The sequence below is a fragment of the Monoraphidium neglectum genome, assembly GCF_000611645.1.
Source record: "Monoraphidium neglectum strain SAG 48.87 unplaced genomic scaffold scaffold00425, whole genome shotgun sequence".
Taxonomy (NCBI): Eukaryota; Viridiplantae; Chlorophyta; class Chlorophyceae; order Sphaeropleales; family Selenastraceae; genus Monoraphidium; species Monoraphidium neglectum.
Window position 1 is genome coordinate 1,423 of NW_014013203.1, and position 26,469 is coordinate 27,891.

The 26,469-nt window shown below is 62.6% G+C and overlaps 8 protein-coding genes across 8 annotated transcripts; 3 read left to right on the top strand and 5 right to left on the bottom strand.

Moving 5' to 3' along the window:
* Positions 1 to 217: 217 nt before the first annotated feature.
* MNEG_3385 (hypothetical protein) lies at positions 218 to 457 on the bottom strand (the record flags this gene model as incomplete). The annotated part of the gene is made up of 1 exon (XM_014048131.1): positions 218 to 457. A coding segment is annotated over one exon (240 nt), but the record flags the coding sequence as incomplete, so codon positions are not given.
* Positions 458 to 1,653: 1,196 nt separating this feature from the next.
* Positions 1,654 to 2,737, bottom strand: MNEG_3386 (ribosomal protein L23; the record flags this gene model as incomplete). The annotated part of the gene is made up of 3 exons (XM_014048132.1): positions 1,654 to 2,097; positions 2,374 to 2,445; positions 2,645 to 2,737. 3 exons carry the CDS (start codon positions 2,735 to 2,737, stop codon positions 1,654 to 1,656), a joined length of 609 nt encoding a protein of 202 aa, XP_013903586.1.
* An 804-nt stretch (positions 2,738 to 3,541) lies between these two features.
* Positions 3,542 to 5,584, top strand: MNEG_3387 (hypothetical protein; the record flags this gene model as incomplete). The annotated part of the gene is made up of 1 exon (XM_014048133.1): positions 3,542 to 5,584. One exon carries the CDS (start codon positions 3,542 to 3,544, stop codon positions 5,582 to 5,584), a length of 2,043 nt encoding a protein of 680 aa, XP_013903587.1.
* A 427-nt stretch (positions 5,585 to 6,011) lies between these two features.
* Positions 6,012 to 10,126, top strand: MNEG_3388 (ATP phosphoribosyltransferase; the record flags this gene model as incomplete). The annotated part of the gene is made up of 12 exons (XM_014048134.1): positions 6,012 to 6,034; positions 6,233 to 6,447; positions 6,629 to 6,719; positions 7,089 to 7,170; positions 7,676 to 7,815; positions 8,014 to 8,047; positions 8,278 to 8,385; positions 8,727 to 8,858; positions 9,122 to 9,163; positions 9,444 to 9,539; positions 9,705 to 9,800; positions 10,046 to 10,126. 12 exons carry the CDS (start codon positions 6,012 to 6,014, stop codon positions 10,124 to 10,126), a joined length of 1,140 nt encoding a protein of 379 aa, XP_013903588.1.
* A 932-nt stretch (positions 10,127 to 11,058) lies between these two features.
* On the bottom strand, positions 11,059 to 11,804 carry MNEG_3389 (hypothetical protein; the record flags this gene model as incomplete). The annotated part of the gene is made up of 2 exons (XM_014048135.1): positions 11,059 to 11,600; positions 11,759 to 11,804. 2 exons carry the CDS (start codon positions 11,802 to 11,804, stop codon positions 11,059 to 11,061), a joined length of 588 nt encoding a protein of 195 aa, XP_013903589.1.
* Positions 11,805 to 13,244: 1,440 nt separating this feature from the next.
* MNEG_3390 (hypothetical protein) lies at positions 13,245 to 13,972 on the bottom strand (the record flags this gene model as incomplete). The annotated part of the gene is made up of 2 exons (XM_014048136.1): positions 13,245 to 13,705; positions 13,927 to 13,972. 2 exons carry the CDS (start codon positions 13,970 to 13,972, stop codon positions 13,245 to 13,247), a joined length of 507 nt encoding a protein of 168 aa, XP_013903590.1.
* Positions 13,973 to 14,856: 884 nt separating this feature from the next.
* On the bottom strand, positions 14,857 to 20,526 carry MNEG_3391 (hypothetical protein; the record flags this gene model as incomplete). Its single annotated transcript, XM_014048137.1, has 14 exons — positions 14,857 to 15,043; positions 15,294 to 15,323; positions 15,681 to 15,826; positions 16,042 to 16,121; positions 16,431 to 16,477; positions 16,813 to 16,928; positions 17,353 to 17,469; positions 17,816 to 17,966; positions 18,270 to 18,388; positions 18,602 to 18,705; positions 18,867 to 19,042; positions 19,368 to 19,602; positions 20,021 to 20,112; positions 20,471 to 20,526. The coding sequence occupies 14 exons, from the start codon at positions 20,524 to 20,526 to the stop codon at positions 14,857 to 14,859; spliced, it is 1,656 nt and encodes a 551-aa protein (XP_013903591.1).
* Positions 20,527 to 24,237: 3,711 nt separating this feature from the next.
* MNEG_3392 (Protein transport protein Sec61 subunit beta) lies at positions 24,238 to 25,242 on the top strand (the record flags this gene model as incomplete). The annotated part of the gene is made up of 4 exons (XM_014048138.1): positions 24,238 to 24,343; positions 24,503 to 24,591; positions 24,872 to 24,937; positions 25,231 to 25,242. The coding sequence occupies 4 exons, from the start codon at positions 24,238 to 24,240 to the stop codon at positions 25,240 to 25,242; spliced, it is 273 nt and encodes a 90-aa protein (XP_013903592.1).
* Positions 25,243 to 26,469: the final 1,227 nt, after the last annotated feature.

Sequence of the window (26,469 nt, forward strand, 5' to 3'; positions counted from 1 at the left end):
GTGCGCGGAGCGGGTTCTGGGGAGGCGGTGGGCGCTGCTGCTGCTGCTGCTGGTGCTGGTGCTGGTAATGCTGCTGTTCCTCCAAAAGATGCTCCTCTGGTGCCTGTTGCTGCTGCTGCTGCTGCTGCTGCTGCTGCTGCTGCTGCTGCTGCTGCTGGCGAGGGCTGGCGCCCAGCTGCTGCGCCGCCTCTGAGAGGAGCTGCAGCGGCGCCTCGACCTGCAGCGGCCCAGCCCGGGCGACGCGCTCCCCGACGCCGGGCGCCGCCTTGATGGCAGCAGCCGCGGCCTTGATGTTGCTCATTGCTGCCGTGGCGGCCGCCCGGGTCTGCTTCACAGTGTTGCCCTGCGGCCCCCCGGCCGCTGGTCTGGCGCCGGGCGCACCACCCGGCATGGCCGGCCTGTCGCGGTCGCTCGCCACGTCGTGGCGGTCGTCGTGGCGGTCATCCAGGACTTCCATAGCGCTCGCCTCACTTGTTGCCGTCCGCTGATCGCGCGAAAGAACACCGTTCACCAAGGCGGGCGGAGGTGGGCCTCACGGTGCGCGGGCACCCATGCCCGAGGGTCTTAAACACTGGATGTTTCACGGGCGTCCCCGGGACGGGAGGCCGCAGACGTGGAAGGTAGGACAGGATGGACTGCCCACTTGAGGCCGGAGCTGCTCGTATCTTAAAATGGGGTGTAATGACGCGGGAGGTGAAATAAGATGCAACTTGAAAGTGTTTCGCAATGTGTCCCGTGTGTTGGTGAGGCGTGCCCAGATCAAGCGGGCCAGGTGCCGCTTCCCCCGTGATGGACTAGGCACGAAGGAAAACAAGCGGGATGGTATGAGAGCATGTGTGGCGCACGCAGGCACGCACTGACGCTCACCCTCCGCCTAGGCGGAGCAAAGCGTTCCTCTGGCATGAAGCACAGCTGACGCATCACGGCAGTCCCACCGGTGCGCAGATGGACGGCGGACCCACGGAGCGTCCGCAATCAATCTTTGACGCATTTCATGGAGTAGGATATGGTTGACAAGCATCACACGCACATCGATTGCTGCTGTCCGACCAGGACTGCCGCCGTGGCGAGAGCGGTTGGACCAAGAGTGAGAGCCCCCATTTCATGCCACGCCGGAGGGCCCCGTCTGCGTTGGGCACCGACCTGGTACCCCTGGACCACATAGCAGCAGTGACATCCACCGATCTCATCGCTGCTGGCAACAAGCCCGGGCCAGCTGCCAGCAGGCACGACCCCTGCGATCCAGAGAAAGCATTGACCTGTGCATGTTGCATGCTGTTCATGGCACCTGCAACGAGGGGCGATCGATCAACTGTACCCTTCTTGATCAGCCAAGTGCCCTCCCCCTCTCGCCGCCGCCTGAAAACAGGATGGCCCTGTGTACGGCTGGCGCGGCGCCGCTTAGTCACAATTTGTTGGCGGTGGCCTCTGCGCGTGTGCATCTGACCAGCCCAGGTCAACCACATGCAGCTGTTCAGCGCTCTGCGGCACCCGCCGCCCCCCCTCCCCCCGGTAGACACCGCTCACGCGTCCATCGTCTGCCAGTCCCAGGAAGTTTTGCGTGTGAGCTTGGCTGGCTTGACAGGCAACATTGTGTGCCTCCGCGTCTCATGCCTGCCGCTGAATATTGTATTACTCAGGTCACCCACATCATCACGTGTCCCGCGTCTCCGGCACCCCCTGGCCATCTTGCCGCTGCACAAACCCAAGCCGCCGGCCCCTCTGCCGCTTGCCCGCTGGCCCGCCGCGCGCGGCGGCGGCCCCCCGCTCCCCTCGCCCGCGTTCCCCCCTTCCCGCCGCGGCTGCCGTCCCCTGCTCTCCCCGCGCCGCCCCCTGCTCGCCCCGCGCCGCGTCCCGCCGCTCCATGAGCGCGTGCCGCACCGCCAGCGGGAGCAGCTCGTAGCGCTGGCGCCCCACGCCAGACTCAACGCTTTTCAAGCGCTCCCGCTCGAAAGCTGCAACCGCGTTGCGCTGCGCCGCGTCCGCCGCTTTGGCGGCCTGCTTTGGCGGTTTGACCGTCACGTAGACCTTTTTCCAGTCGGTCTGTCGGTACCACTTGGGGCGGCCCTTGGGGTCAAAAATCCGCTTCTTCTTGCCCTGCCGGCGACGCGAGTGGCGGTGAGGGGGAGGGGAGAGTAGGTCATTTGCGCGGTGCTTCGGCCGGGGGCGTGCAACCGCGAGGGCCAGGCGGGCGGCTGCACGGATCCAGTGATTTGAAGCCAAGAAGGGAGTCTGTCCCTGTGGACGACGCGCAGCCGCGGCTGCTGAGGCCGCCGAAAGGGGCGCCGAGGGGCACCTCTTTTTGGGAGAGGCACAACTCGCACTTGCTGGCAAATCCCGAAAGAGCAGGCGCCGCCCTCCCCGCGGCCGCACCTCGTAATTGATGGTGTTGATGCTGTCCGCTTCTATGTTGTACATACTCCGCAGCAGCGCCGCTATCTCCATCTGGGAGGGAACAGACGGTTCGGGTGCGTGGGCTCATGACACGGCTCCAGGGGCGCTCCTGCGCCGCGGCCGGCTGCGGATGCTCATGCCCCTGCCCCTGCCCCTCTACCTCCGACAAGAGTGCCTAGAGATGGGATGCCACGGGGTCATTGGCGGGGTAGGGCAGGGTAGTGCGGCAGCAATGACAGCAGCAGCGCACCTTGTTCACGCGCGGCTCCGTCTTGAAGACGACCTCGCGCAGCCACCCCGTGTCCCGCACCTGCTGCAACTGCTCTTTGCTGAGCGGCAGCATGCGCAGAGAAAAGTTTGGAAAGAATGTCGGCAACCTTGTCCAAGGCATCGCGGATGTGCTGTGCTGCTGTAGACTGCTGCACTTGTTTTCTAGTGATCTGTGATTCTTTCAACTCGCTCAAACTTGCACCGTGTTGTTTTCCTGCGCTTGTTCAAACACCATCTGTTGTTAGAGGCCTTTGCCCGATATCGGTGGCTGTGTGACCTGGATGGAGTGACTGGCTGACTGCAAGCTACCAGCACAGCGCTTTTCACCTTTACTATTCAGTATTTGTCTCATTACTGTCGACGCTGACGCCTTGCTTACCGTGTGTGGACTACAAGCGTTCATGCTGATCTGGCGGCAGTGAAGTCCAGCCTGAGGCCACCGCTGGAATGCTGCCGTAGCCCCATTGGTAGGCGGAAAATCATATAAGTCCACCTGGCCCGCGCAGTGGCTGTGCATGCTGCATGCTGCATTCCCTGGTGTTTCCCAGTCGCAGCTGGCCGCCGCCAGACGACTGCGCTACTGCACAGTACTTCGCTCTCTGGACTGCGCCGGGACTTTGACAGCCACCCCTTCACACAAGGCATCTTTAAGAAGGCCCGGCTTCCACAATAGCCTCGCTTTCCGTTGGGTGCCAATATCGACGGGAGGCGGGCCGCTGCGGCTGCGCTTTTTCCAACGCGCTGACCGCCGAGCACCGCCCCCGCACATCGCCGCTCATGCACCCTGGTCATGCAGCCCTGCTCTCCAGCGCAGCTCTCCTCATGCAAACCTCTGACAATGCCGATGGTGACGTGGCCCCGCTCGCAGGCCTAAAGGATGCAGCCGCATGGCCTCGCTGCGCCTCACCGGCTGCCCGCCGCCGACCCGACCCGCGCCGGCCGCCTGGCCGCCCTCGCCGGCCGCCTGCGCCGCGCCGACGCCGCTGCCGCAATCGCGCCCATGACCGCACGCACCACTCCCGGCTGCCGCCCGCGGGCTCATGTCCGCGCGCCCGGGTCCGTTGCGGCCGCGTACGCTGGGCCGACCCCCTCCGCCAATCCCGACACCAGCGCCCCGCGCGCGCCGCGCGCCGAGGGCGGCAGGCCGGCGGTCGGGGACGAGCTCGAGCTGACCTGCGAGCGCCTCGGCGGCGGCGCGCGTGGCATCTGCCTGGCCCCCGGCGGCTTCGTCCTCATGGTGCCCCGCGCGCTGCCCGGCGAGCACCTGCGCGCACGCGTGACTTTAATTAGGGACCGCTACGGCGAGGCCGAGCGCCTCGAGACGCTCGCGCCGCACGCGCGCGCCGCGCCGCCGCCGTGCCCGCACCACGCGGCCTGCGGCGGCTGCCCGCTGCAGGCACTGCAGTACGACGCGCAGCTGGAGGAGAAACGGAACACAGTCGCGCAGCTGCTCACGCGCGTGGGCGGTGTACCGCGGGAGGATCTGGACCGGATTGTCGCGCCCGCCGCCGGCGCGCCGCCGGGGCGGCGGCTGGGGTACCGCAACAAGCTGCAGTTTGCGTTTGGCGCCAAGACCTGGTCCGGCCTGCCCGAAAACGGCGGCGGCGACGGCGGCGGCGCGAGGCTGGCGGCGGCCGCCGCCGCGGACGCGGCGGCGCGGGGCCTGGGCCTCGGGTTTCTGAAGCAGGGGACGAGCGATGTGGTCGTTCCAATAGGGGAGTGCCTGCTGCAGGGCGCCGCGGGCAACCGCGCGCTCGCGGCCGCGCGGGCCGCGGCGGCGGCGCTGGGGCTGGAGCCGCACGACGCGCCGTCTGGCCGCGGCGTGCTTCGGCACCTCATCATCCGCAGCGCCGGCGAGGACGGCGGCGGCGGCGGCGCTGGTGAGGCGGAACAGGCGGCCGACCCCAGGCCCGGCAGTGGCCGTGGGAGCCCCGCCGGCGTGCAGCTGCAGGTGGTGATCGTCACTAGCGAGTGCCCGTCGGGTGACGTCCGCCCGATGGCGGAGGCAATACGGGCGAGCGTGCCTGAGGTGGTGTCGGTGGTGCACAGCGTTGCAGCAGCGGCGCCAGGCGGCGGCGGCGGCAGCAGCGGCAGTAAAGCCAGCGACAGCAGGGGCGGGCGGCGGCCGCGCGGCGGCGGGCGTGGGCGGCAGCAGCAGCAGCAGCAGCGGCGGCGGGAGCCGCAGCCGCGCGCCGGCGGCGACGGCGGCAGCGACGACGAGGGCGACGGCGGCGGGGGCGGTGCCGCCGACGCGAGGGGCGGTGCGCGGGCGCTGCGCGTCGCGCGCAGCGAGGTGTTGCTTGGGGCGCCCACGCTCGAGCAGCGGCTGGGCGGCCTGCGCTTCTCGGTCGGCCCCCACTCGTTTTTCCAGACCAACGGCCGAATGGCGGAGGTGCTGTATGATCTGGTCGCGGACGCGGTCGCGGAAGCTATGGGGCAGCTGCCCGCCGGGTCCGTCGTGCTGGATCTGTACACAGGGACGGGCACGATCGCGCTATCGCTGGCCCGGCGCCTTGGCCCCGGCGTGCGTGTGGTCGGCGCAGATGTCAATTCGGAGGCGATCGCCGACGCGAGGAGCAATGCCGAGGCAAACGGCGGCGGCGGCGCCCGGTTCGTGTGCGGGGACTTGGATCGCTTGGTCGAGGAGGAGGGCGCGCTCGGGTTGGGAGGCCGCGGCGGCGGCGTTGGGGTGGTGGTTGTCGACCCCGCGCGCGCCGGCATGGGCCGGCCGGTCGTGGAGTTCCTGCGGCGCTCCGGCGCCGCGCGCGTGGTGTACGTGTCGTGCAACGCGGCGACGCAGGCGCGGGACGTTGCGCGGCTGGCGGGGGCGTACGCGCTGCGGTCTGTGGTGCCGGTGGACCTGTTTCCTCAGACCGAGCACGTTGAGACGGTGGCGTTTTTGGAGCGCGTTGGCGGCTGACGGCGGCCGGCTTGTAATTGTATCTTCTGATTTGGGCCCTCGGCAAGCCGCGTGTAGCATAGGGAGCTCAGGCGGGGATTCGGGGGACGACACGGGGCCGCGCGTGTGAAGAGCCGATTGGCTGGGTGATGGTTCGGCTGCGTGCTGCGTTCTTGGCGGGTGCGCCGTGCCGATCAGGACTGCCTGACGCAGTGGCAAGGCTACACCCTCACCACACTAGCACCCTGATCTGGGTGAGAAGGGGGCCGACAGGTGGCGCTTATCGTCCGCGCTGCCATCCTTGTACACCGATATAATAAGCTTGCGCTTCGTTTGTTCATGCATTCGAATCTCCGCGTTCATATCTCTCGGGCTGCTGCCGGAGATCTTTTTGGATTTCGCCGACGTCCTCGCCAACTTTTTGGTCAGGATGCTCTCTCAACGCGTCATGGGACGCCCCATCGGCTTCAGGTACGCTCAAGGCACGCCTCAGCGACAGCCCGCTCGCACCATTGGCGCCGTTGCCGCGACGGCAGCCGGCGGCTCAGGCTGACCGTGCGCACGCCGCTGGAGGCGACGCCGGAGTGCATGATCGCGCACACGGCGCGATCACAATCTATCCCTGCCAAGTTATCTCGATCCCTTTCTCCCCCTGAAACGCAGCCGCAGGCCCGCCTGCGCGCCGCGCTGCGAGGCGCCCAAGCGCCCGGCCTCGCGCGTCCGGGCGGCTGCGCCCGCCCTCGACGCGCCGGCGGGCGCGGCGCCCGCCGCCAGCGAAGCAAATGGGGACGCCGCTGCCGCCGCCGCGGCCGGCCGGCTCGTGCGGTTTGGTTTCCCGAAGGGCAGCCTCCAGAAGAGCACTGAAAATCTGTTTCAGCGCGCAGGTGCGGTTAGCAGCGAGTCCCGTGCCTGGTGGTTTGAATCTCGCGACTCGGGGCGATCGGGGATCTTGCTGCGCGCAGCCGCCGGCCAAGGCTCACGCACACACAAAAGGATGCCGCGTGCCGCCGCACCAGGCCCAACATCGACTCACTTTGCGGGTCCCCAACTACGTCATCCAAACAGGCTTTGAGCTGAAGATATCTGAGCGCGGGTACTTCCCCCGCATCGACGACGAGGAGCTGCAGATGGTGCTGTTCAGGAGCCAAGAGATCAGGTACGTTTGAATCCGAAATCTTCGAGGGAATTACCAGAGAGGACGGGGTGGTTCACGTCGACAATCAAGCAGGGGAGGGCGGGGAATACGGCGGAGTGGTTTGAGGGGAGAAGGTTGTCGTCTTCAGGGGTGCGGCAGCTGGGTGCACGCCCAGCTGCCGCTCTGTGGCAGTCGAAGGGTCGGGTTGTCAGGGGGATAAGGGCCGGGCGTCCTGGGGCCATTGGGTGAACCTGTGATTGTGCAGCGGTTATTGTGCGACCTCGAGAGTGCTGCGCCTCTGCGCACGCGCGCTGCAACCACGCACGCACGCTGCTCTCGATAATGCGCGCACCGCCCGCGGCCGCACCCACGCCTGCAAACCACCCGCAGCCGCTACGTGGAGGACGGAGTGCTTGACGCCGGCATCTGCGGCTACGACTGGGTGGTGGAGAACGGCGCTGATGTGGTCGAGGTGAGGCGCAGATGTGGTCGAGGTGCACTGAGGGTGGGCACATATGTGCATGCATTCTTTGGGTGACGGTCCCCGGGGGCCACGCACCGCAAAGTGCGTGTGTGTGTGTGTGTGTGTGTGTGTGCGTTTGCGTGTGCATTGTGTGTGCGTGTTGATGCGCACGTGCAAACGTGTGCATGTGGGGAGGGATGCTTTTGCGGTGAGGTGTGCGTAAGACATGGGGGTCAATTTTTAAGCAGAGGGCCACGAGGTTGAGGAGAGCAAATGCTGGAGGGGGCCTCTCAGTGTGGATGTAGGCAGAGGCGTGGCCAGCTTTTAAGCAAAACCAGCCATGTACAGACGCACACATGCACGTACGTGCGCAAGTGATGTCACGCAGAGCATGCTTGCGCGCGCGTGGGGTTTGCCCATGCGTGGGGGTGGTGTTCTCTGTCTTTCTCTGTGGGTGTGTATGTGTGTTGAGCCACGCGCACTCACACACAAACACGGATTCACGCGCCCCCAGGTCTGCGAGCTGCCCTACTCCAAGGCCACCTCCAACCCGGCGCGCTGGGTGCTGGCCGTCCCGGAGGACAGCAGGGTCCAGGGGCCAGAGGACCTGGCCGGCACCATCGTGGCCTCCGAGCTGGTCAACACCACCAAGAAGTGCGTTTGACCGGGGTTTGACCGGGGTTTGACTGGGGTTTGACCGGGTTTTGGAGGCAGCGTATTCAGTGACGTGTCATCCCCTCCATTCCAATGAGCGGCGTTTATCTTGTCCCGTTCCATCATGCTTACACCTGCCACTCACATCTGTCTTCCCCCTTTCCCGCTGGCCTCGACCCTGATCGCCCCTCGCCACAGGTTCTTTGCTGATCGGAACATAGCCGTGAAAAAGGTGCACGAGGGCACCGCCCTCCCTCCCTCGGCTGAGCTCGGCACTCCCCACGCGCGTGTACGTGCAGCGCTTGCCTTCACTGCCAGGGCCCTGGCCTGTGACATTTCAAAGCCCAGCCCTTGGTCCCACGAAATCTGCATCCTGATTTTCACATCATGGGTGCATTCCTGCACATGCAACCTCCCACTGCTTGTCAGCATACGGTTTCATGTTCTATCTGGCCCCGCCAGGTGGAGTACAGCTGGGGTGCCACCGAGGTCAAGGCCAGCCTGCCTGGAGTGGGCGGCATCGTGGACATCACCGAGACGGGCTCCTCCCTCAAGGCCAACAACCTCAGGGTGTGGGGGGAGGGTCTGGGGGCGCGGGTCTAGGGGTCAGGGCCGGGGCCCCAGGGCCCGCTGGGCTTCGGGTTCACTCCTGCGTTTGAGGGAGTCACTTGAGCTCACTGGTACACACAGGGGCGGTCTGGTGCCTCAGACCCAGCAACCACAACAGTGGCCGTGCGCCGAGTCGCGGCCACAGGGTCATCTCAACCGCCGATCAACCACCATTCAGCTGCCACCTCAACGCCAATCGGCATGCCACCAACCCGCCGCCCAGCCACCGCCACATTGCCGCCCTACCGGCCCCAATACAACTGCCATCTAACTGCCACCAATCGCCGCCCAACCGCCCCCAGGTCGTGGCGACGATCCTGGCGTCCACCACCCGGCTGGTGGCCAACAGGGCGGCCTGGGCCGACCCCGCGAAGCGCTCCAAAATCGAGGACGTCGCGCTGCTGCTGCTGGGCGCCATCGAGGGCCGCAACAAGGTGCGGCCGGCGGCGGCGCCGCTGACGTCAACAGCGCTGTCGATGCCGGATTGGATGCCGTTGGGCGCTCCCGCAGCGCCGAGCAGGTCCCAAGCAGCGGCCGCAAAAGCCCTGCGTGGTTTCTGATCGCGTGACAGGGTAGCTGTACGCGGCCAGGCATGGCTGCCCTGGATTGGATTGTCCATTTGAACGGAGCACCCGTCCGTCACCCGCGTGGTCATGCACCTGACCGGAGGCTTGTGACTGTCGCAATCCCTGCGCAGGTGGGGCTGAAGATGAACCTGCCGCGCAGCAGCCTGGAGGAGGTGCGGAAAGGGGGTCCGATGGGGGACCGGGTGCGAAGGAAGGGGCTGGGTTCAACGACGATGTGTCCTAACAGCATTTGAGAAGGGGTGAAATGCAACCGTCTTGCGAGATTTGGTAATGGGGCGTTTGGGCTGCGTTTGTGGGCTTGGCGCTCTTTCAAACTTTACAACTCTCTCGTCAAACACGCACATGCACGCGCACACGTGTACGCACGCATGCCCTAACACCCGTGCTCATGTACTGCACCCGTCACTTGCACCCTGCCTACTGCTGTCACAGGTGTCTGCCTGCCTGCCTTCCGAGCGGTCCCCCACCGTCAGCCAGCTTGTCGACTCTGATTACGTAGCCATCGAGGTCGTCCTCGGGGAGAGGCAGGTGCGCGCGGCTGCAGCGGTGCAACGCATGACACACACTCACAGCTTCCTATTGATGTGGTATCACGATCGCCGTATGGTGCAAAAATTTGATGCCACCGTTGCCATCTTGAAGGTGTTGTGGGAAGGCGCGCGCGGCGATCGCACCGTGCTGTGCGCCACCCAGGCGCCCGCCCACGGCCACTCATTGTGGGCCCTAGACGCGCGGCCGCCGAGGCCGCGCATCACCCGCGCCGCCCTGCGCGCCGCTCCGCGCTGCCCTGTGAGCTGCATGCATCACTGCACCATACCCATCACTCATCAAATGTCGCCTTTGGCGCGCCCGCCCTCGCCAGGGCCCCGCAGCAGCCGTCGCCCCCCTTCCATCAACAGCCGTGAACCCTCACCCCTCACCCCCAGCACGCCTCACCGCATGGGCATTCAAGCAACCTGCCCTGCCTTTTCCATTCTCATGACCGACCCCCACCACAAATCGACCCCTTTGCCCACCCTTCCCCCCCCCCCCAGGCCCGTGACATCATCCCCATCTGCAAGCGCCTGGGCGCCACCGGCATCCTGTCCTACCCTATCAACGTCATCGTGCACTGACGATGACCCACTCGCAACCCGGCCACCCGCCGCTGGTGTCGCAGTGCAGCCTCTGCTAGTGAGGGTCACAACAGAAGCTGAGTGACGCATGGCCAAATTCACAGCAACAGGCGCCTCCATTGCTGCATCAATCGAGCTGCAGCAAGCAGCATCCATTGAAGAGTTTCTGGCGTGCGCCACCATTCGGTCGGACCGCTGGCGCCCTGTCCGCACGAGCAGCTGCGGCCGCCGCAGGCGCATGGACACCCCCTGTGTGTCAGTGATACGTGGCCTTGGCCCCAACTCGATCCTTCGGCGGCGTTGCAGGGCGCAAGCCCGCTCAGCGCCACTTCCCGCATAAAACCTTTGTGCAACGTTTTGCAAACAGCCATACGGTCACGTGCGCATCCCTCGTGCAAGCGGACTTTCAGGCCTCAGCCAGTGCCGCCTGCCTGTGCTTCCCGCGCTCTCGACCAAGCAACTGCCCGATGCTTGCTCGTGTTGGTTCTGATGTGAGCCGAGATTTTGCCCCCAAGCTGTTCTTGGAAGTTTCTTGCTTGTACGAGGAATACAACACATTAGCAGCAGACCTGCTTGATCACAGTATGCATGACAGTACTGTAAACACTGCTGCTATCAAGGTCATGTTACATGCGTGCCAGGACAATGCCCAGTGTTCAGGATGTAGAACATACAGGTGTGCGCTGCTGCTTGGTCAAGTGAGTGTGCATCTGTGCTGTGTGTCGGTGCAAACGAAGGTGTCACGCAAGGGGACATTGACCAGTTTTTGGTCGCAATTGTGAAAGCTTTAAATTGTGTTGTTGGCTCAAACTCACCACTACCAGAATGTGTTGACCCCAAATGCAAGGACACAAATGTTTCCAGTACACGCGACAGGAGAGTAGGCAAACGGTTGGCATGCTTGTTGCGTGGCTTGCTTTGTGCGTGGTGCTTTAGGAGTTGCCGTCGCCGTTGCGTGTGCTGCCGGTGCTGCTGCTGCAGCCGCAACCGCTGCCGCTGCTGCCGCTGCTGCCTCTGCTGCCGTTGCCGCCGCTGCTGCCGCTGCCGCCGCTGCTGCCGCTGCCGCCGCTGCTGCCGCTGCCGCCGCTGCTGCCGCTGCCGCTTTTATCAACCAGCTTGGCCATGTCCTGAGCAAAGAGGGCCGTCATCTCATCCCCACGGCTGCCTTCGTAATCGCCACTCTTGTCAAAGTCCCAGTCCAGGCTGGCTGTGGCGCTGACGGCGCCGTTGCCAGCCACCGCAGAGGATCCATATCCCGCGCTGGTGGCCCGCCCAAACGCGCCGGCGCTGCTGGTGGCGGCCTGGGCTGCGGTGAGGGCCGCCCCAGTGTGGGTGACCTGGGTGAGGGCGCGGCGCCAGGCGGCGACGCCGGCGGCCACAGCCGCTGGCGCAATGGCCGCGGCACCCTTCGGGCCTGCAGAGGCGCCGAGGCGCAGGGGTCGGCTGGCGGCTGCTGAGTCGCAGAGGAGGGCGCCTGATTTGGTTGGAACAAAGAAGTGAGGCGGGAGGGGCGGGGTTTGCCATGCAAGATGTGAAGCTCATGGCTGCGTACTGGGCCTGGTGGGTTGCACAAGCTCAGCGACCCCCGACTACAGTACGCTCAACCGAGCTTGAGTTACGCTTGAAACGCACCTGCCAGGAGGAGTGCCAGGAGCGCTGTTGACGAAAAGGCGCGCATGCCTCTGGTCTGGGTCTGCTCTGCCGTGCGGCCTGCAAGCGGCGTCTTGGGCCGGGTGACGTCGCCAAGGATTGCAATCAAGTGGATCGGCTGCAAAATCACTGGAGGTTTTGTGGACTGCTTGTTTGATTCCTGGGGGAGATATTGCTTACTTTGCGACAATCTGGGGCGTTTATCTCTCCCTTGCGAGCAACGATTGGAAATTTCAAACGCGGTCACACAAAGAGTGAGGGTGCCGGAAGCACCCGCTTTCTTTGCATTTGTTGCGCGAAGGGGTACATGTGTGTCACTAACCTGTGCATGTTGATAATCAGATACGCCGCCACCTTTTCAAGGACGAAAAGAGCTTCGCACTCTCAAATGCACCCTACAGTGTGAAGCTCACCCAGCTGGGGAGCCCTGCAGGCGCTTGCTTTGCTGAGCTGGTCGCACTCTCAAGCTGCAAAGATCTCTACAAATCCAACATTTTGCGTGCAAGCTATGCTGAACGTCCAGGGTTGGGTAAATCATCCAGGGTGCTTGCAGGGCTTGGTGAAGTCGTGCGCTCCCGCCCCCTGTGTGTGGTCATACCCCTGCTCGGCCCACACCCTGCCCCCCCCTCTTCCAGTGCTGGTCACGAGTTGTGCAGCATCCATGAGTGTCCGCTGTGCCCACAATGCTCCATTTCTGTGCGGCGTGAATTCGCGTGCAGTCGCGCAGCTGCAGTCATGACCCTGCCAGCCGCCCACGGGATATCGACCAGGGCTCATAATTGCAGTGCGCACACCGCGATTGAGGACACGGACGCCGCAGGCCTTGCGCCGTCCAAACACGGGCGCTGTGTCACCAAACACGGGTCTGGGCGCTGCAACCACTGCAGATCCAATGCCCGCAGTCAGCTGTACTCTGCTACCTCAGACCGGGACAACGCCGCATCCGGCCACCCCACCGCGTCACCGCTGGTAGATCCCACCACTGGCTGCCGGGTCCCTGGAGAACAGGCAATTCGTAGAAACATGCGTGGTGCAGAACAAACAGCAAGCAGCCTGGAAGTGAGGTTTACTGACGCCATGCATGCACCATTTGAGTCGGCTGCTTGTGCCGCGGGACCCCAGGATGGTGCATGAGCAAGCTGGGCGCTAATCATCGATGTTGGTGACGAGAGATTACGTTGTGGCGGCAATTTGAGGGTCCCCTGCTCTCACATGCCAAGTGAAGGTGTAAAATTACAAGTGCAGTATGGGCCTTTCTTCGCCAGATGCAAAGGTGCAGCAGGGCAAGGCAAGCATAAGTTTTGTCCTCCACACACATTCTTCTGAAAAAGCTTGGTTGCTGGGCAAAAACGCAAAAGGCAATGGTTGGATGACCATGGATGAACAAATGTGTGCACCTGGCTGGGCACGTTCAGTGTGAGGATCAAGGAGATGTTTGACAGCCCTGCCCGCCTCTGCGCTCGGTCATTCAGGGACTGCCGCCTCTGCTGCCACTGCTGCCCCTGCTGCCATTGTCAAGGTTGGCCATGTCTTTGGCAAACAGCGTCGTCATGTCCTCATCGCCCCCGCCCTGGCCGCCGCCGCCCTCCAGCAGCTGCGAGCCGCCATCGCTGCCGGAGCCATCTGCTGCGCCGCTCTTGTCAAAGTCCCAGTCCAGGCTCGCCGTGGCGCTGATGGCGCCGTTGCCAGCCACCGCGGATGATCCATACCCGTCGCTGGTGGCCCGGCCAAACGCGCCGGCGCTGCTGGTGGCGGCCTGGGCTGCGGTGAGGGCCGCCCCAGTGTGGGTGACCTGGGTGAGGGCGCGGCGCCAGGCGGCGACGTGGCCGAGCTTGGCAGCGGCAGCGTGGGTGGCAGCGGGTTGCTGTGTGATGTCGGAGCCGAGGTGCAGGGGCCGGGCGGCCGCCGCAGAGTCGCAGACCAGAGCGCCTGCGTCGTTTGAAAGCAAGAGATGAGGTATGGACGAAGCGGCCGTCAGCACTGGTGGAGGTTTGGGTAGGAAGGGGGTTGTGAAGACTTCCAAGAAGTTCCTGTGCCCGCCCCACACACTCTGGCTTGGCAGCCACTAACACCCACAGAGAAGTGGGCAAGCCCGCGCAGGCCCCCTTTTACTCGCTTCAGTATGTGCAGCCGTTTTTGAAAGAGCACACCTGCCAGCACGAGCGCCAGGAGCGTGGCTGAGGCGGGTGCACACATGTTTGTGGGTGCTCCCTGTGTGGAATTCCTGTGACTCGGGGCGGCGTGATGGGACTGACGACAAAGGCACAGATGTTTGGTTGGTAAGTCGCGCGAGTATGCTCGTGTTTGCAGAAAAGTGGAGTTGCAGCGCTTACATACCCTCCCGCAGTTTGTTTTGACATCGCAAATCCCAAAGTGTGATCGATGCCGGCCCTTGCCCGAGGTTCTCTGGTGGTTTGATCATTTGCTCGAATTAGTTGTGTCCAGGGTTGTGTCTCAGACCCCAGGCGCCGTCAAGTCTTCAAAACGGGCTTCGGCTGCCAGAGCGTGCTGGCGCACTCCACGGCTGCACATCCCTCCATACCCCCATCGTGCTGTGCTGCCCTCGAAATGCAGCCGGCTCCCCTCATCCAGCACAGTGCAAGTTGCCACAACTCTTCTGGCATTACCCACACCCAGCTGACGGATGCGGATGCTTTGAAAGCATCCACCTTTGCAACACTCATCACACCAACACAAAGGCTGGCGCGAGGAGGGTTGGTCTACCTACACCAACATTAGCAGCCCCTGAAAAGTACGCCATGCCTAAGCAGACGACCTCCCAAACCCCTGACAACAAGATTGTGATGCAACGCAAAAAAGGCACGCGCGGGGAACGGCGCTTGCCGGTAGCGTGCATATGCGTGTGTGTGCGTGCCTTACTTGTCTGCTGTGCATGTGTAATCTCCTGGCGTGCCTGAAACCCAGGGGTGCCACTACCTGTTTTCCACAGACCGTCAGGGAGTGCAGTCTGTGGCAATTTGTGGGCGATACAAGCCGTATGACCGCCACACTCCCCAGCCAACCATCTGCAAGCAACCGCTTGGACATGCGACTGCGCGTGTGCCCAGCCATGCTCGCCCTCAGCTTCGCTCGGGTCCTTCTGCCCGCGCCCTCCGCGCCTCCTCCCTTCTCTCCTCTTGCTCCTGCAGCGCCCTGCCGCGCGCGATGCCCAGCGCCATGGCGCTGTCCTGGGCCCCGGGGACAACGAACTTGTCGGCTACTTTGGCAAACACGGCGTCGCTCGCCACACCGCAGTCGTTGCCGCCCCTGCGCGCAGACAAGAGGAGGGGCGTGAGTCTTTGGCAGTGCATGGGGCTCCATAAATCGCACATAAGGGCATGCCATGATCGTTGCATAATCGCGCGAGCTGCATGTCTTTGAGACATGCCCCTCCTGTTGCGCGCTGCCCCCGGGCGCGCCCCAATTCCTGTGCTGCTGGCCACGTTGGTGGGTCTGTTTTGTCCCAAGTGAACAAGCCAGCCCAATTGGGATCCATTCGGAATTGAGCCGAACCCACCTGGCCATCAGGATGTATCCGTCCTGGCCCCTGCATGAGCCAGCAATTTGGTGGGTGGAACATAGTGCAGCCCGCCTTGCATGAGCTGTGCGACAAGCAATCTTGTGTAGCAAGGCAGCAGCGCTGGTGCACGTCAGGAGGCGCCCCGCGGTGGTCGTTGACCAAAGCCCCTCCCGCCGCCCCCCCCCAAAAAATCCGAGGCACACGCAAAGCACATCCCTTCCCTTACCTACTCAATCACACAGATTCAATCAACGTTTTCACATGCTTTCATATTTGAAACAAGAAGCTCACAGTCCACACAAACACAAAAACACACACACGCACATCCACACACACACACTAAGCACAAAACCACACGCACACGCCCCACGCGCGCGCACCCACCAGAGTGAGCTCCATGTGTTGCGCACGATCCAGTAGCCCTCCCCCTCCCGCTCCCCCCAGCCCACCAGCACCACCGCGTGGTTCAGGCGGCTGGGGCGCGTGGTGCAGCGGTGCTCGTAGTAAACCCCCTCGCTGTACAGGCCAAACTGGGGGCCCGATATCCAGAGCCAGGTGGGTTGCGAATGCCGACACCGAGGTTAATGGTGATGCTGGTCATGCTCACAGGGACCACTGCCTGTGCACGCGTGAATAAAAAGCTGTTCGCTGGGCCCCTGCCATATCACCAAGAATGAAGATTTCAGGTGTCCCAGGCATGACCCAGAACCCTGCAGCCACATCCCGAGAAAGACAGACCGCTCACGTCGTAGTCAGCGTCGATGCCGATTGCCAGGGGGCCGTGACGCATGAGAGCCTCCATGACTGACTCGTCGTCCTGGTCAACTGGTGAGTCATATGAGGTTGATGATGGGCAGGACAGTACTTTGGAAGCTTTGAGACTACTGGAGATTCATGCGAGGGTTTCATTCACAACAGGTCGCAGTCAGTCTGTGAGCCAGCCCGCGGAGCCGGCCAACAAGTCCAGGTAAAGCTAATCAAAGCTAATTATGCATACAGAGCAGTTTTCTTGTCGGCCGCACGCCCAGGCAATACTTCATCGCAATTTCGGGGCAACGACGCGGGTGTGGATGGCACGACCACAGCGCCACAACGAACGTGGCGCCGATCCCCACGCACTCACACCCGACCCACCGCGCACGAAGCCGTCGAATATGCCCTCCTTGGCTGTTGTGTTGTCCCTGCGAGCCGTGCACCGTTGTTCATATTCCTTTTGAGGGGACCAGCGGCCGGTGATGCCAATGCCACGCGCGCAGGGCAAGGCTGCAGCGGCACAAAGCGGCCCGATTAACAGGGCCGCGGCAGTGCTGCGGCCCATAATGCGACGGCCCTGGGACGCAGGCAACTTGCCAGGTCTGGTTGAGCGCCCTCAATACCCAGACATCCACCGCACAAGCGGGCACAGCCTCATGTGCAAATCACGCCTGGCTTGTTTGACATCGCAGCAATCTAGTTGTATTGCGCATGCGTGCGAGAAGGCCAGCCCCTCTGTCGTGACCCTGGGCTGCCCACGCACCTGCAGAGGCCGACCAGCCCGGCGTATGGGTACGCGGCGGTGGTAGCGGCGCCGCCGGCGGCGGTGACGTAGTCGAACGCGCTGCGGACGTCCCCGCCGTCGCAGCCGTGGCCGCCCTTTGGGCAGGGGTGGGGTTGCGATGGATTGTTAGCCCTTGGGGTATGGGGGTATGAGGAACGCCGCGTGCAGGCCGTTGGTGACCAGGGTCTGATGAGCGCGAGGCCGATGGCAGTGATGCTATGGTGTGAGTAACTTATCTATCTATCTATCAGGGCCAACCCAGGCTAGTAGAATCCGTGCGCGCAGTAAATCCAGCTCTAGCTTAACAACTCAAAATGTGTGCGCTCATAGCTTGAGCTTGCCTCGGTTTGACTGCAAACAGTACATGGATGTCTGATACCAGGGCGCTGGTGGCCCTCAGCTTTGGCCCCTGGCGCAGGTTCGAATGCCGCCACAACCCCGAGACGGCGGCCTTGCACCTAGAGCCACGGCAGGGGCACCGCGTTTGCTCGCACGCCCCCACCCCCAGGGGCGCCGCACCTCGTCCCAGGCGCAGTCGATGAGCTGCTGCTCGCTGAAGGACCGCGACTGCCCCGTGTGGGTGTACCACGCGCCCTCCAGGCTGCCTGTAGCGGAGAACGCCCAGCAGCTGCCGCACTGCAAGGGGAAGGGGTGGTCGGGGCGGGGGCACAGCAGTGATGGCTGCGTGACAGGCTGGCTGAGTGCCCCAGGCGGCCCCTCACCCTTGTGTGTGCTGCATCACCGATTTTGACGATAATTACTTACTCGATAAGTCGCTCATTCACTCACAGATGAACTCGTGCATGCATGTGCGTGTGCACGCACATGTGCGTGCACACGCACACCTGCATGCACACACACACACACGCGCGCACACACACACAAACACACACACACAACACGCTGCATGCACACATACACACGCATACACACGCGCGCACACACATGCACATACACACACGCCTGAACACCAATCACCCACCTGAGCCTGGTCCTTGACCGCCACATCCGCAGGAGTGCCCCTCCAGTCAAAAAATCTGGGAAGCTGCTCCTTTGTCATGGTGGCCTTGAAGCTGCCAACCGGCTTCCTAGGGCTGTCCAGGTTGATGCGGCCATGGCGCCTGTTCCACTTCCTACAACGATGGCAGTGGTAGGAGTGTAGTTTCTTTTGCTAGAGGTTCGCATCGACGCGAGGGCCAGGGGTGAGTGGCTCGTGGGCTGCACTTGTAATGGCTTCAACGTTCATCTTTGTGGGTGCAGCAGGGGGCGAGCATGCAAAGGGCTGCATGACTTCCCTGCACCTCCATACCGCTGACAGTTGCTGCAAGACCACCGATGAAGCTGCGGCTCCCAATCCCCTCGTCCCCAGGTGCGCATTTGCTTGAATGCATGTAAACGCAGCACGCCCAGCACGCCCTCACAGCACCCCATGCAACCTGGGAGTGGCGTAGCGCTCGAGCTCGTCGGGGGTGTAGTCAGCGAGGTGGGTCAGCGCCAGCGTGTGCTTGGGAGCCCCAGGGCCGCCGGCGGCGACCCCTGCGTTGTGGGTGGCAACCTGCCGGTGCCAGCCGCACAGTCGCGGGTCAGCCGCGTGTTGCGACCGCTTGGGATCAGAGCTTCTGGGCAGCATGCAGCTGTCGGGATAATGTGGGTGTTTGGCCCCCAGATGTGAGTTTATCAGCTGAGCAACAAGGGTTGCCGGAGGGTTGGAGTGGCGTGTGCAGATGACACGCGCGGTTCGGCGCAGCGACGCGCAACGGCCGCGCACCTTGGCCTTGCTCGCGGAGAACGCGGCGAGGCGGGCGGCGAGCTGGGCGGCGGTGTCGTGGGCGCGGCCAAATGCGGCGGCGAAGGCACTGTAGTGCACGCGGTCTGGGGAGGGGGACAGGGTGCGTGGCGGTGTAAGTGGGTGTGGGTTGGCTGATGAGCGTTTGACGATCGGGGAAGAAGAGGTGGGTGGGGGAACATACGTGCATTCGAGCGGGCTGTTAATCAGGGGCAGCCCTTGAGTGGTGTGTCGCAGCGCCACGCACCGGCGTCGGGCAGTGCGCCAGGGAGCACCAGGGCGGCGGCCGCCGCCTCCTCGGCATTTTGGCTGTCCGTGTTGGCGGAGGCGTCATCGTCGGCGGTGTCGTTGCAGATGGAGGGGACGCTGAAGATCTTGGGGTGGATGGGGCCGCGTGCGAAAGAGTGGAACGTGAAAGAGTACCTGCCGTGTGGGGGTTTTGAACGAGGTGTTTGGTGGTGCGGCTGACGCCTTGCCAGGGTGCGGTGGTGCGAACGCAGACAACATGGGTGCTGCAAATGCGTGTACATGTGTGCACCCTCACACGTGCATGAGTGTGATTTCAGTATTTTGTGTGTGTGTGTGTGTGTGTGTGTATGTGAGTTTTTGCACCGCGCAGCCCTGCTGTGGTCTCAAGAGATCCTGCAACATGCTCTCTGTTGCGGCGCCGAGCTTTGTTCCCGCACTAGCCGAGAGCCTCAGCACACCCTCTCCAGTCAAAGCACTTCATGGCGTCACGCAAGCTCACTCGTCGTAATGCGAACCCTCAAGGATGTCCGTCCCGACCGCGTGCAGCCTCAGCGGCGCCCCGTCATCCGCCGCCACGTAGAAAGCGTAGCTGCTGACCTTCTGCCCTTTCACGTCCCTCCGCTGCCACAGCGTCGCCGCGCGGCCAGCAACCACGGACGGCCCCGCGCTGACCCAGCCGGCAGCGGACAGGTCCGGCAGCGCGGGGGCGGCCAGGGGCCCCGAGCTGGGGCCGGCTGCGGCCGCGTGGAGGCGCCGGACGGGGCCCTTGCCGGAATTGTCGAATATGCGGCAGTGGGAGGGCTTGTACTTGCGCGGAGCTATGGAGTATTCTTTGTCCTGTAGCGATGGAAGTCGAGCATTGGGGTCTTGTCTGCCAAAGGCAAAGATGTGGAGTGCAATATGTGTGTGTGTGTGTGTGTGCATGCCCGAGTGAGAGAGAGTGTGTGTGTGTATGTGTGTGTGTGTGTGTGTGTGTGTGTGTGCGCGCACGCGGGCAAGCACTCTCGCATGTGTGGTTACGTGGATACCCGAGTTTGGCTGGATGGGTGCAGGTCACCCTCGCTTAGGTGTGAGTCACGCCGTTGTCCTCAGCGGCAACAAGCCGGCCGCCGGCCGCCGCTTGGGTGGAGCAGGCTCATGGCTTGACCCGACTCGCCTTGATGAACAGGGACTGCTGCTGGCCATCGTTGTAGTCGACACGCGTCGACTCGGCCGCCTCGTCGATCCACACGTGGATACGGTACCTGTTAAGGAGCGGTTTTGTTTTTGGAGGGGAGCCAAAGGGGGAGTCGGCATGCGAATTGCGAGCCGGAGTGGGCGTGCACGGGATGAATTTCCTGTAGAGGGTGTGCAACGGATTGGGCTGTCACTGCGAGAGGACGCCTGGGCACAATCGGAAGAACCAAAGGGCTCTTGGGGGCACTTCATAGCTGCATCGACCAGTTGCACTGCTTCATTGCCATACGCACTGAAAAGATTCCCATGATAGCATCACATGCCCGCGCCCGTTCCGCCGCCCCCATTTCTTCCAGCTCAGCGCGCTGCCGCTGAAACGACAACTGCTCGTCTTGCAGTCACGGCGCGCGCGTGAGCGCCACCAACCTGAAACCGCCAGGCTGCAGCTGCAGGAAGTAAGGCATCTCCAGCTCATAGATCATCTCATAAGACCCACCCCAGGCTGGCGGCAGCGCCGGCCCGGCCTGCGTGGGGGGTTGGGGTGAGGCGGGCCCGATGAAAGGGCGGAGGCCGCTCGGGGCGGGCAGCAGAGGCCAGTGCTGGTCGTTGCGCAGGGAGCGGGTGGCAGCAAAGGTGGTACTATTGCTGGACCGGGGTTGCGTGTCAGAGGCGAGCTAGACCGCGAGGGCAGCTGCTCTCTCCTGCGGCCGCTGCTCCCGCAGTCATGCGGTTTGCGCATGACATCGGGCAGCGCTGCCCGGCGGCAAATCCGATGAGGCACGTGCGCTGGCGCCGCGTCGTGCCAGGCAGTGTGCGCGTTATACATATAGAAAGCAAACCTGCGCCACGCCGGTAGTCTCGGCTGCTGACGGGCGCATCACTGCGCGCAACGCCGCCTCCGGGCGGGCAGCGGCCGCCGCACCACAGAGCAGCACGATCAACGCGAGCATCGTTGATGATCGCGTGTCAATTGCGCAAAAAGCGAACGCCCCCTTTCTTTTCAAACGGATCGGGCAACTGATGCCGAGCTGGGATGCCCCGGCACTAGGCCCTCAAAGCGATAGCAGCAATGCAATAAACGCTGACAGCGAGCGAATGGTGGAACTTGCAAGTCCGCATAGAGATGCTTGGCTGGGACGCCAGGTGGCTCCAGGGTGTCTCACACAGCCGCCGGCTGATGAGTCAGGCGCACGTGACCGCCCTGCTGGGGCCGCGCCAGGTCGTGCCGTTGCCCAACAATTCAAAGAATTATCCGTGTAGCTCGAGCATCTCAACCGCTTGACAACTGGTGGTTTATCATGCAGATTGCACCAGCCTACACCCCCACCGTTGGGCAACCTGACGGGGGCAGTGACTGACAACTGCACCTGCCTGCATGGGCAAGCAGCTGCCCAGCAATCTCTATGATGACATCGACAGGTTTGGTGCTCTGGAACCCAATCGGGGCCAACGCAATGACAAGGGAAAGCATCAAGAACACCGGCCTTCAACGCTGGTGCACAGTTTGTGATCAACACACCTCAGCATCATCTCATCAGCGGACGCTGTTACGAAATGCTGGGTCACGCAGCTTCGCCCCACGTCAGTGAAATCATTGATTGGCAAGGGCCAGCTCTACGTACCCCAATTGTTGCAGGGGTGCGGCATTCATGAAGAGAGCGGTCAAAAACTAGCTCTCCAGAGCACCACGCATTGAGTTTGCCCTGTCCGCAACAAAAGCAGCACAAAGCGTACTGGCACAAGGGCAAGACAGCTCATTACTGAGAGCAAGCAGTGATGCCACATCCACAGGCAGGAGGTGAGCATGCTGAAAAACGCACGCCTCGCCAGCAGTCCTGTACAGTCCATGGAGGGAACTGCAGTGGAGGATATATCCCGCAAGTGAAGTGCTCTGCCAGCCCTCAAGCCACGCACGTCTATGCAGCAAACCTGATCACCAGCAAACAAGTAACATATCAAACTTCCAAACTCTTCTATTCAGTGAGTGAGCTGAGGATTCATTCTTTGTCCAGGGCGTCACATTTTTTTTGCTGAAGTGTGCCCATCACTCTGAAAGAAGCTCGTGTGCGCGTGTTCAAGAAATCAAACCATGCAATACATCAAAAAACAAGTCTTCAAGTAACCTGCAGCTCGCTCGGACCAGTCCGACCCTCTACGTACCCGCGTGGCCCACACAGTCTGCGCTATTCCTCAGCCAGCGGGCGGCAAAAATTGCGTGGATAAATTTTCTATCCGGCTGATCCCTGAATTTGGCTCCAAGCCGCGCCTGAGTACCTGCCTTTGGCCAAGCAAGTTCTAGTTGGCTACAAGTTCACACAGTCACACCATGCATTCTGCCCTCCCTATACTCATGGTGCTCCTTGTCACGGGTGAGTTGGGATCTTTCAATTGCATGCGTCGGTTGACACTTACTTGTGAAGGCCGTCAGAGCAGTTGGCAAGACAGGCTTCCAGTGGGCACATACAAGCAAGCAGCACTGCCAGCAGCTTGGTGAGCGCAAGTGAGCAATCAACAAACAAAACAGCTGCACCCCAGGCTGGGCAGCACAAAGCAACCATATTGACAGGATCTCTGACAACTACAATCACCCCACACACCGCCACCCATTGTGCGCAGGGCCGTTTGTATGCAACCCAGCCAGCGCGCGGCCCCTGCCTGCGGCCCGCAGCGCCCCTGAGACGAACGCCGTGGCGCGGCTGGGCGCAAGGCGCCTGCATGGTCACATAACCCCGTTGTTTTTGACCGCCACTCAGGCCAGCGTCAGCACCGACGGCGCGGGCACGACCGCCAAAGACGCCGCTGGCGTTTCTTCGGCGGTCTCCAACAACGGCGCGGCGAGGGCGACCGCCAGCCTGGTTTGGGACACTGATGATGAGGGACCCGGCGCGTATGGCACCCAGGGCACCTCCCCGGATGGCGACAGCCCGAACGACGACACCCAGGAGACACAGTTGTTTGCCAAGGACATGTCAAACCTCGGCACCTCAAGCCCCTGATGTTTGTGTGCTGGTGCAAAACATCAGCGATCCTGGCAAGCTGCTGGCAGTGGCGGCTTGCTGGCCTGAGCTTGAAGGTCAGAGGATCGCGACAGTGCATTTTGAAATAGGTGCACGGCATGCGCCCTGGTCCAGCAACTCTGCACGCAGGTCTTCACAGGGTGCACAACCCCGTCGCAACACTCCTGCACACCTCAATCCGGCCTGCCTCGGGCTTCCTGGGCACTTGCTTGTACTTTAACACGCTTGTGCATCTTCCAGTTGGGCGACTTTGCGGAGTTCCGCCCTGCAAATGTGCCCGTCCGTCAGGCCAGCAGCTGACATTCAATTGCACCCCTGCATTTCATGTAGCTGGCAAGTTCAACAGCAACCAGGAATGCTTGCTTACTATTTTCCCACAAACTTGTTTGTTTTCTCACCCACACCTTGGTGGCTTGCATTTGAATGAGACAATTGCAAGGGCATGAATGTACTGTGCTTGATCCCCAGCCAGCTGCAATCTGCTGTCGCTCAATTCCGCTTTATCTCTCTTTCCCCTCCTCAACATGCAATGGGAACTTCACTGACGTTGCACACCTGGAGCCTTGATTATATCTGCTGTTCCTAAAACAATACATGTTTCGCTGGATGTGGTAAACCTATCAGGCAGGCAGTTGTTCCTTGGAGGCCAGCCTGGCAAGGTGCGTGACCCTGGCTTTCCAGGATATTAGGGAGAGGTGTGTCAGCAAACATGTGCACTGTTTTGCAGATGGGTTGGGGAGTCACCCAAGGATTCATGTGCGCATATGTATGCTCGAATATCTCGTTTTGCACAACTGCACCAGGGGTCAAGGGTCTCACCCGTTGGGTCGGGGCATTCAACAGTGCTCTGCTGGCGAGCGATCCCGGTTGTTTGCTGCCACGCATTTTACATACCAGTATAAACCCCAATGGCGCCTGCTCTTGGCCATGCATTTCGCGGCACATGCGCCCAGGCTTGCGCCAAGGCTCGCATCTTTTGGTGCCTGCCTGCTGCCTCTGGTGCCCAGCTTCCCAGCACTGACTGTGGCACGCCCTTCGGCCTGCACATCGCCGCACGGTGTGGGTTGCAATGTGCGCCTAGTTGTTATTATCATGATTGCACAAATACATTTGCGAATAACACGCTCGCGGCCAAACAGAAGTCAAGTCACTCGCAACTAACTCGCAGCAGCAGCCATGGCCAAGGCAGCGAGCGGGGGTCAGACCAGCACGGCCGTCACCAGGGGCGGCCGTGGGGCTACAGGCACGGTCGCGGGCACCGGCCTTCGCCAACGCAGACCAGGTGGGCATTCTAGGATCGCTCCCTCGCGGCCCCACAACCTCTTGGATTGCTGCGGTGAAGAGCAATAGTCCAAGCCTTTCAATCAACTTGAGGCCCGCTAGCCCGCCCACTGCCGCTCAAAGCGTGCGCCGCTGCTGCTGTCCTGACGCTGCTCTGCAGCCCGCTCGACGGGCACCAGCGGCCGCGGCGTCGGCCAAAGCATCGTCAACTTCTACACGGACGACACCCCTGGACTCAAGATCCAGCCGGTGCGCGCCGCACCCGACGGAGCGCGACACGGCTTCCCGCTCCGTGCGCTCAACCGCCCTCGGACCCCGCCCCCTCGGGCGCGCCGCGCCAGCCGCCCAGCGCTGGCCCGGGCCTGAGCCGCTCTTCCAGGGCGCCTGGTCCGACTGGACCAGCGTTGGAGGTCCCCGCACCTCCCTCTAGCTCGCTTGCTGCCCGCGCCACGCCTGGCTGCGGCGCCTGTGCCCTTGCCTCCCGGACGCTGACCCCGCCCCCCCCACCCACCACCCCCCCCCCCCTCAGGTGTGGGTCATCGTCATGAGCCTGGGGTTCATCCTGTCCGTGACGGTCCTGCACATCATCGGGAAGGTGAGAGGGGCAGGGGCAACACCGGAGGCCATCAATATGCTTGCAGGGGCCGTGCGGGAGAGGCAGAGGCCTTAGGACAAGAGCCCCTACAGCCATGCTTGCACCGCATGGGCCAAGGCAGGCGTGCTGCAGGCTTCATAATAGGCCGTGGCTGGAGGGAATTCACACGGCGGGGGCGGCGCGAAATGTTGTCGCAAGGAAAATGCTTGGTAGGACGACTTCCAGTGGCGCCCGCTCGGCTGCACATACCAACTCACCACCCTGCTGCCTGCTCCTCCTGCCCCACTACACAGCTGCGCGCCTAATTTTCTGCCGCGATGGGGCGGCGGTGGGCGGTGCCGGCCGTCCGAGTCAGCGCAGTGATGCGTGCTGAATTGAAGCGCCGGAGCGCCCATAAGCACTGGCTTCTCCCTGGCAGCCACGCGGCGGCGCTCGCCCCCCTATCCCACTCAGGCGGCCGCCGCTGTCGCGCGGCCAGCCAAGTTGCAGCGCAGCCTTTCTGGGCCCTTGGCTCAAGTGCACACTGGTAGCAGACTGCAGCAGGGATGCTACTGCTGATGCAGCAGTTTGCTTGGCACTGATTTTTCCTGGCTCTTCCTGCCACGATGGGCATCCCTTGGTGCCTTCAACCATGCTGTCGCCTGGCTTACTGGCGTTTTTTGCCCCAATTTCTGCTTCCTCGTGCGTGGCCACTCTGTGAAGGGTTTTGGCCTGAAGCACGCCGGCTGCAACGATGCCGGCGATGCGCCATGCCAGCGTGTGCGTGCTCGCAACCAACGCTGCTTCCGTGCCCGCGCACCCGCCGCGTGTGTAAGCATCTCGCCAGCAGCAAAGCAGCAACTGAGTTTAAGTCTGGGGCAGTGGGTTTGCTTTGGCGAGGCAGACATAAGTCATCAACTCGTTTGAATCGCCAACCAACATGGCATCTGCTTTGTGCGACTGTGCCAGCTCAATATCGTTGCGGGGTGCACACACCATGATGCTCTCAGCGTCAACAGTTCGCAAACGCCGCCACAAATGTCGCCATACAACAGAGTTTAGCATATAATACGTCGCGCTCGCAGACACGCGTGCGCCATGAAGGCGCATACACCATTCACGACGCTTCTGATCGCATTGTGTCTGTATTTCAAGCCTATATATGGAGGTGCCGAGTCTGCCAGGTGCGGCTCTGCTGATCTCGAAGATCTTGTCACCACTCCCTTGCAGTTTAGATGTGTGTGAACACCACAGGAGGTGGCTTCGGTCAGCTGCATCACGAGGCGCCCTCACAACCCGCCATTGCCTAGACACCTGTCCATCTCGCGGCCGCAGCACGGCGGCGTGCATATACAGCTCAGGCTGAGATGCCGCCGCTTCAGCCATGCGCTGGACACGCATGCCTGCTTCTCACACAAATTTTTCAGCCAGACCTTCCGTCAAAAGCTCTGATTACTCAATTTTAGCCTATGAACAATCCCCATTCCCTGTGGGTTGCGAACCTCCCTAGCATCCCCGCCCCCCCAGACCCCTTCAATTTGAATGTCCAAGCC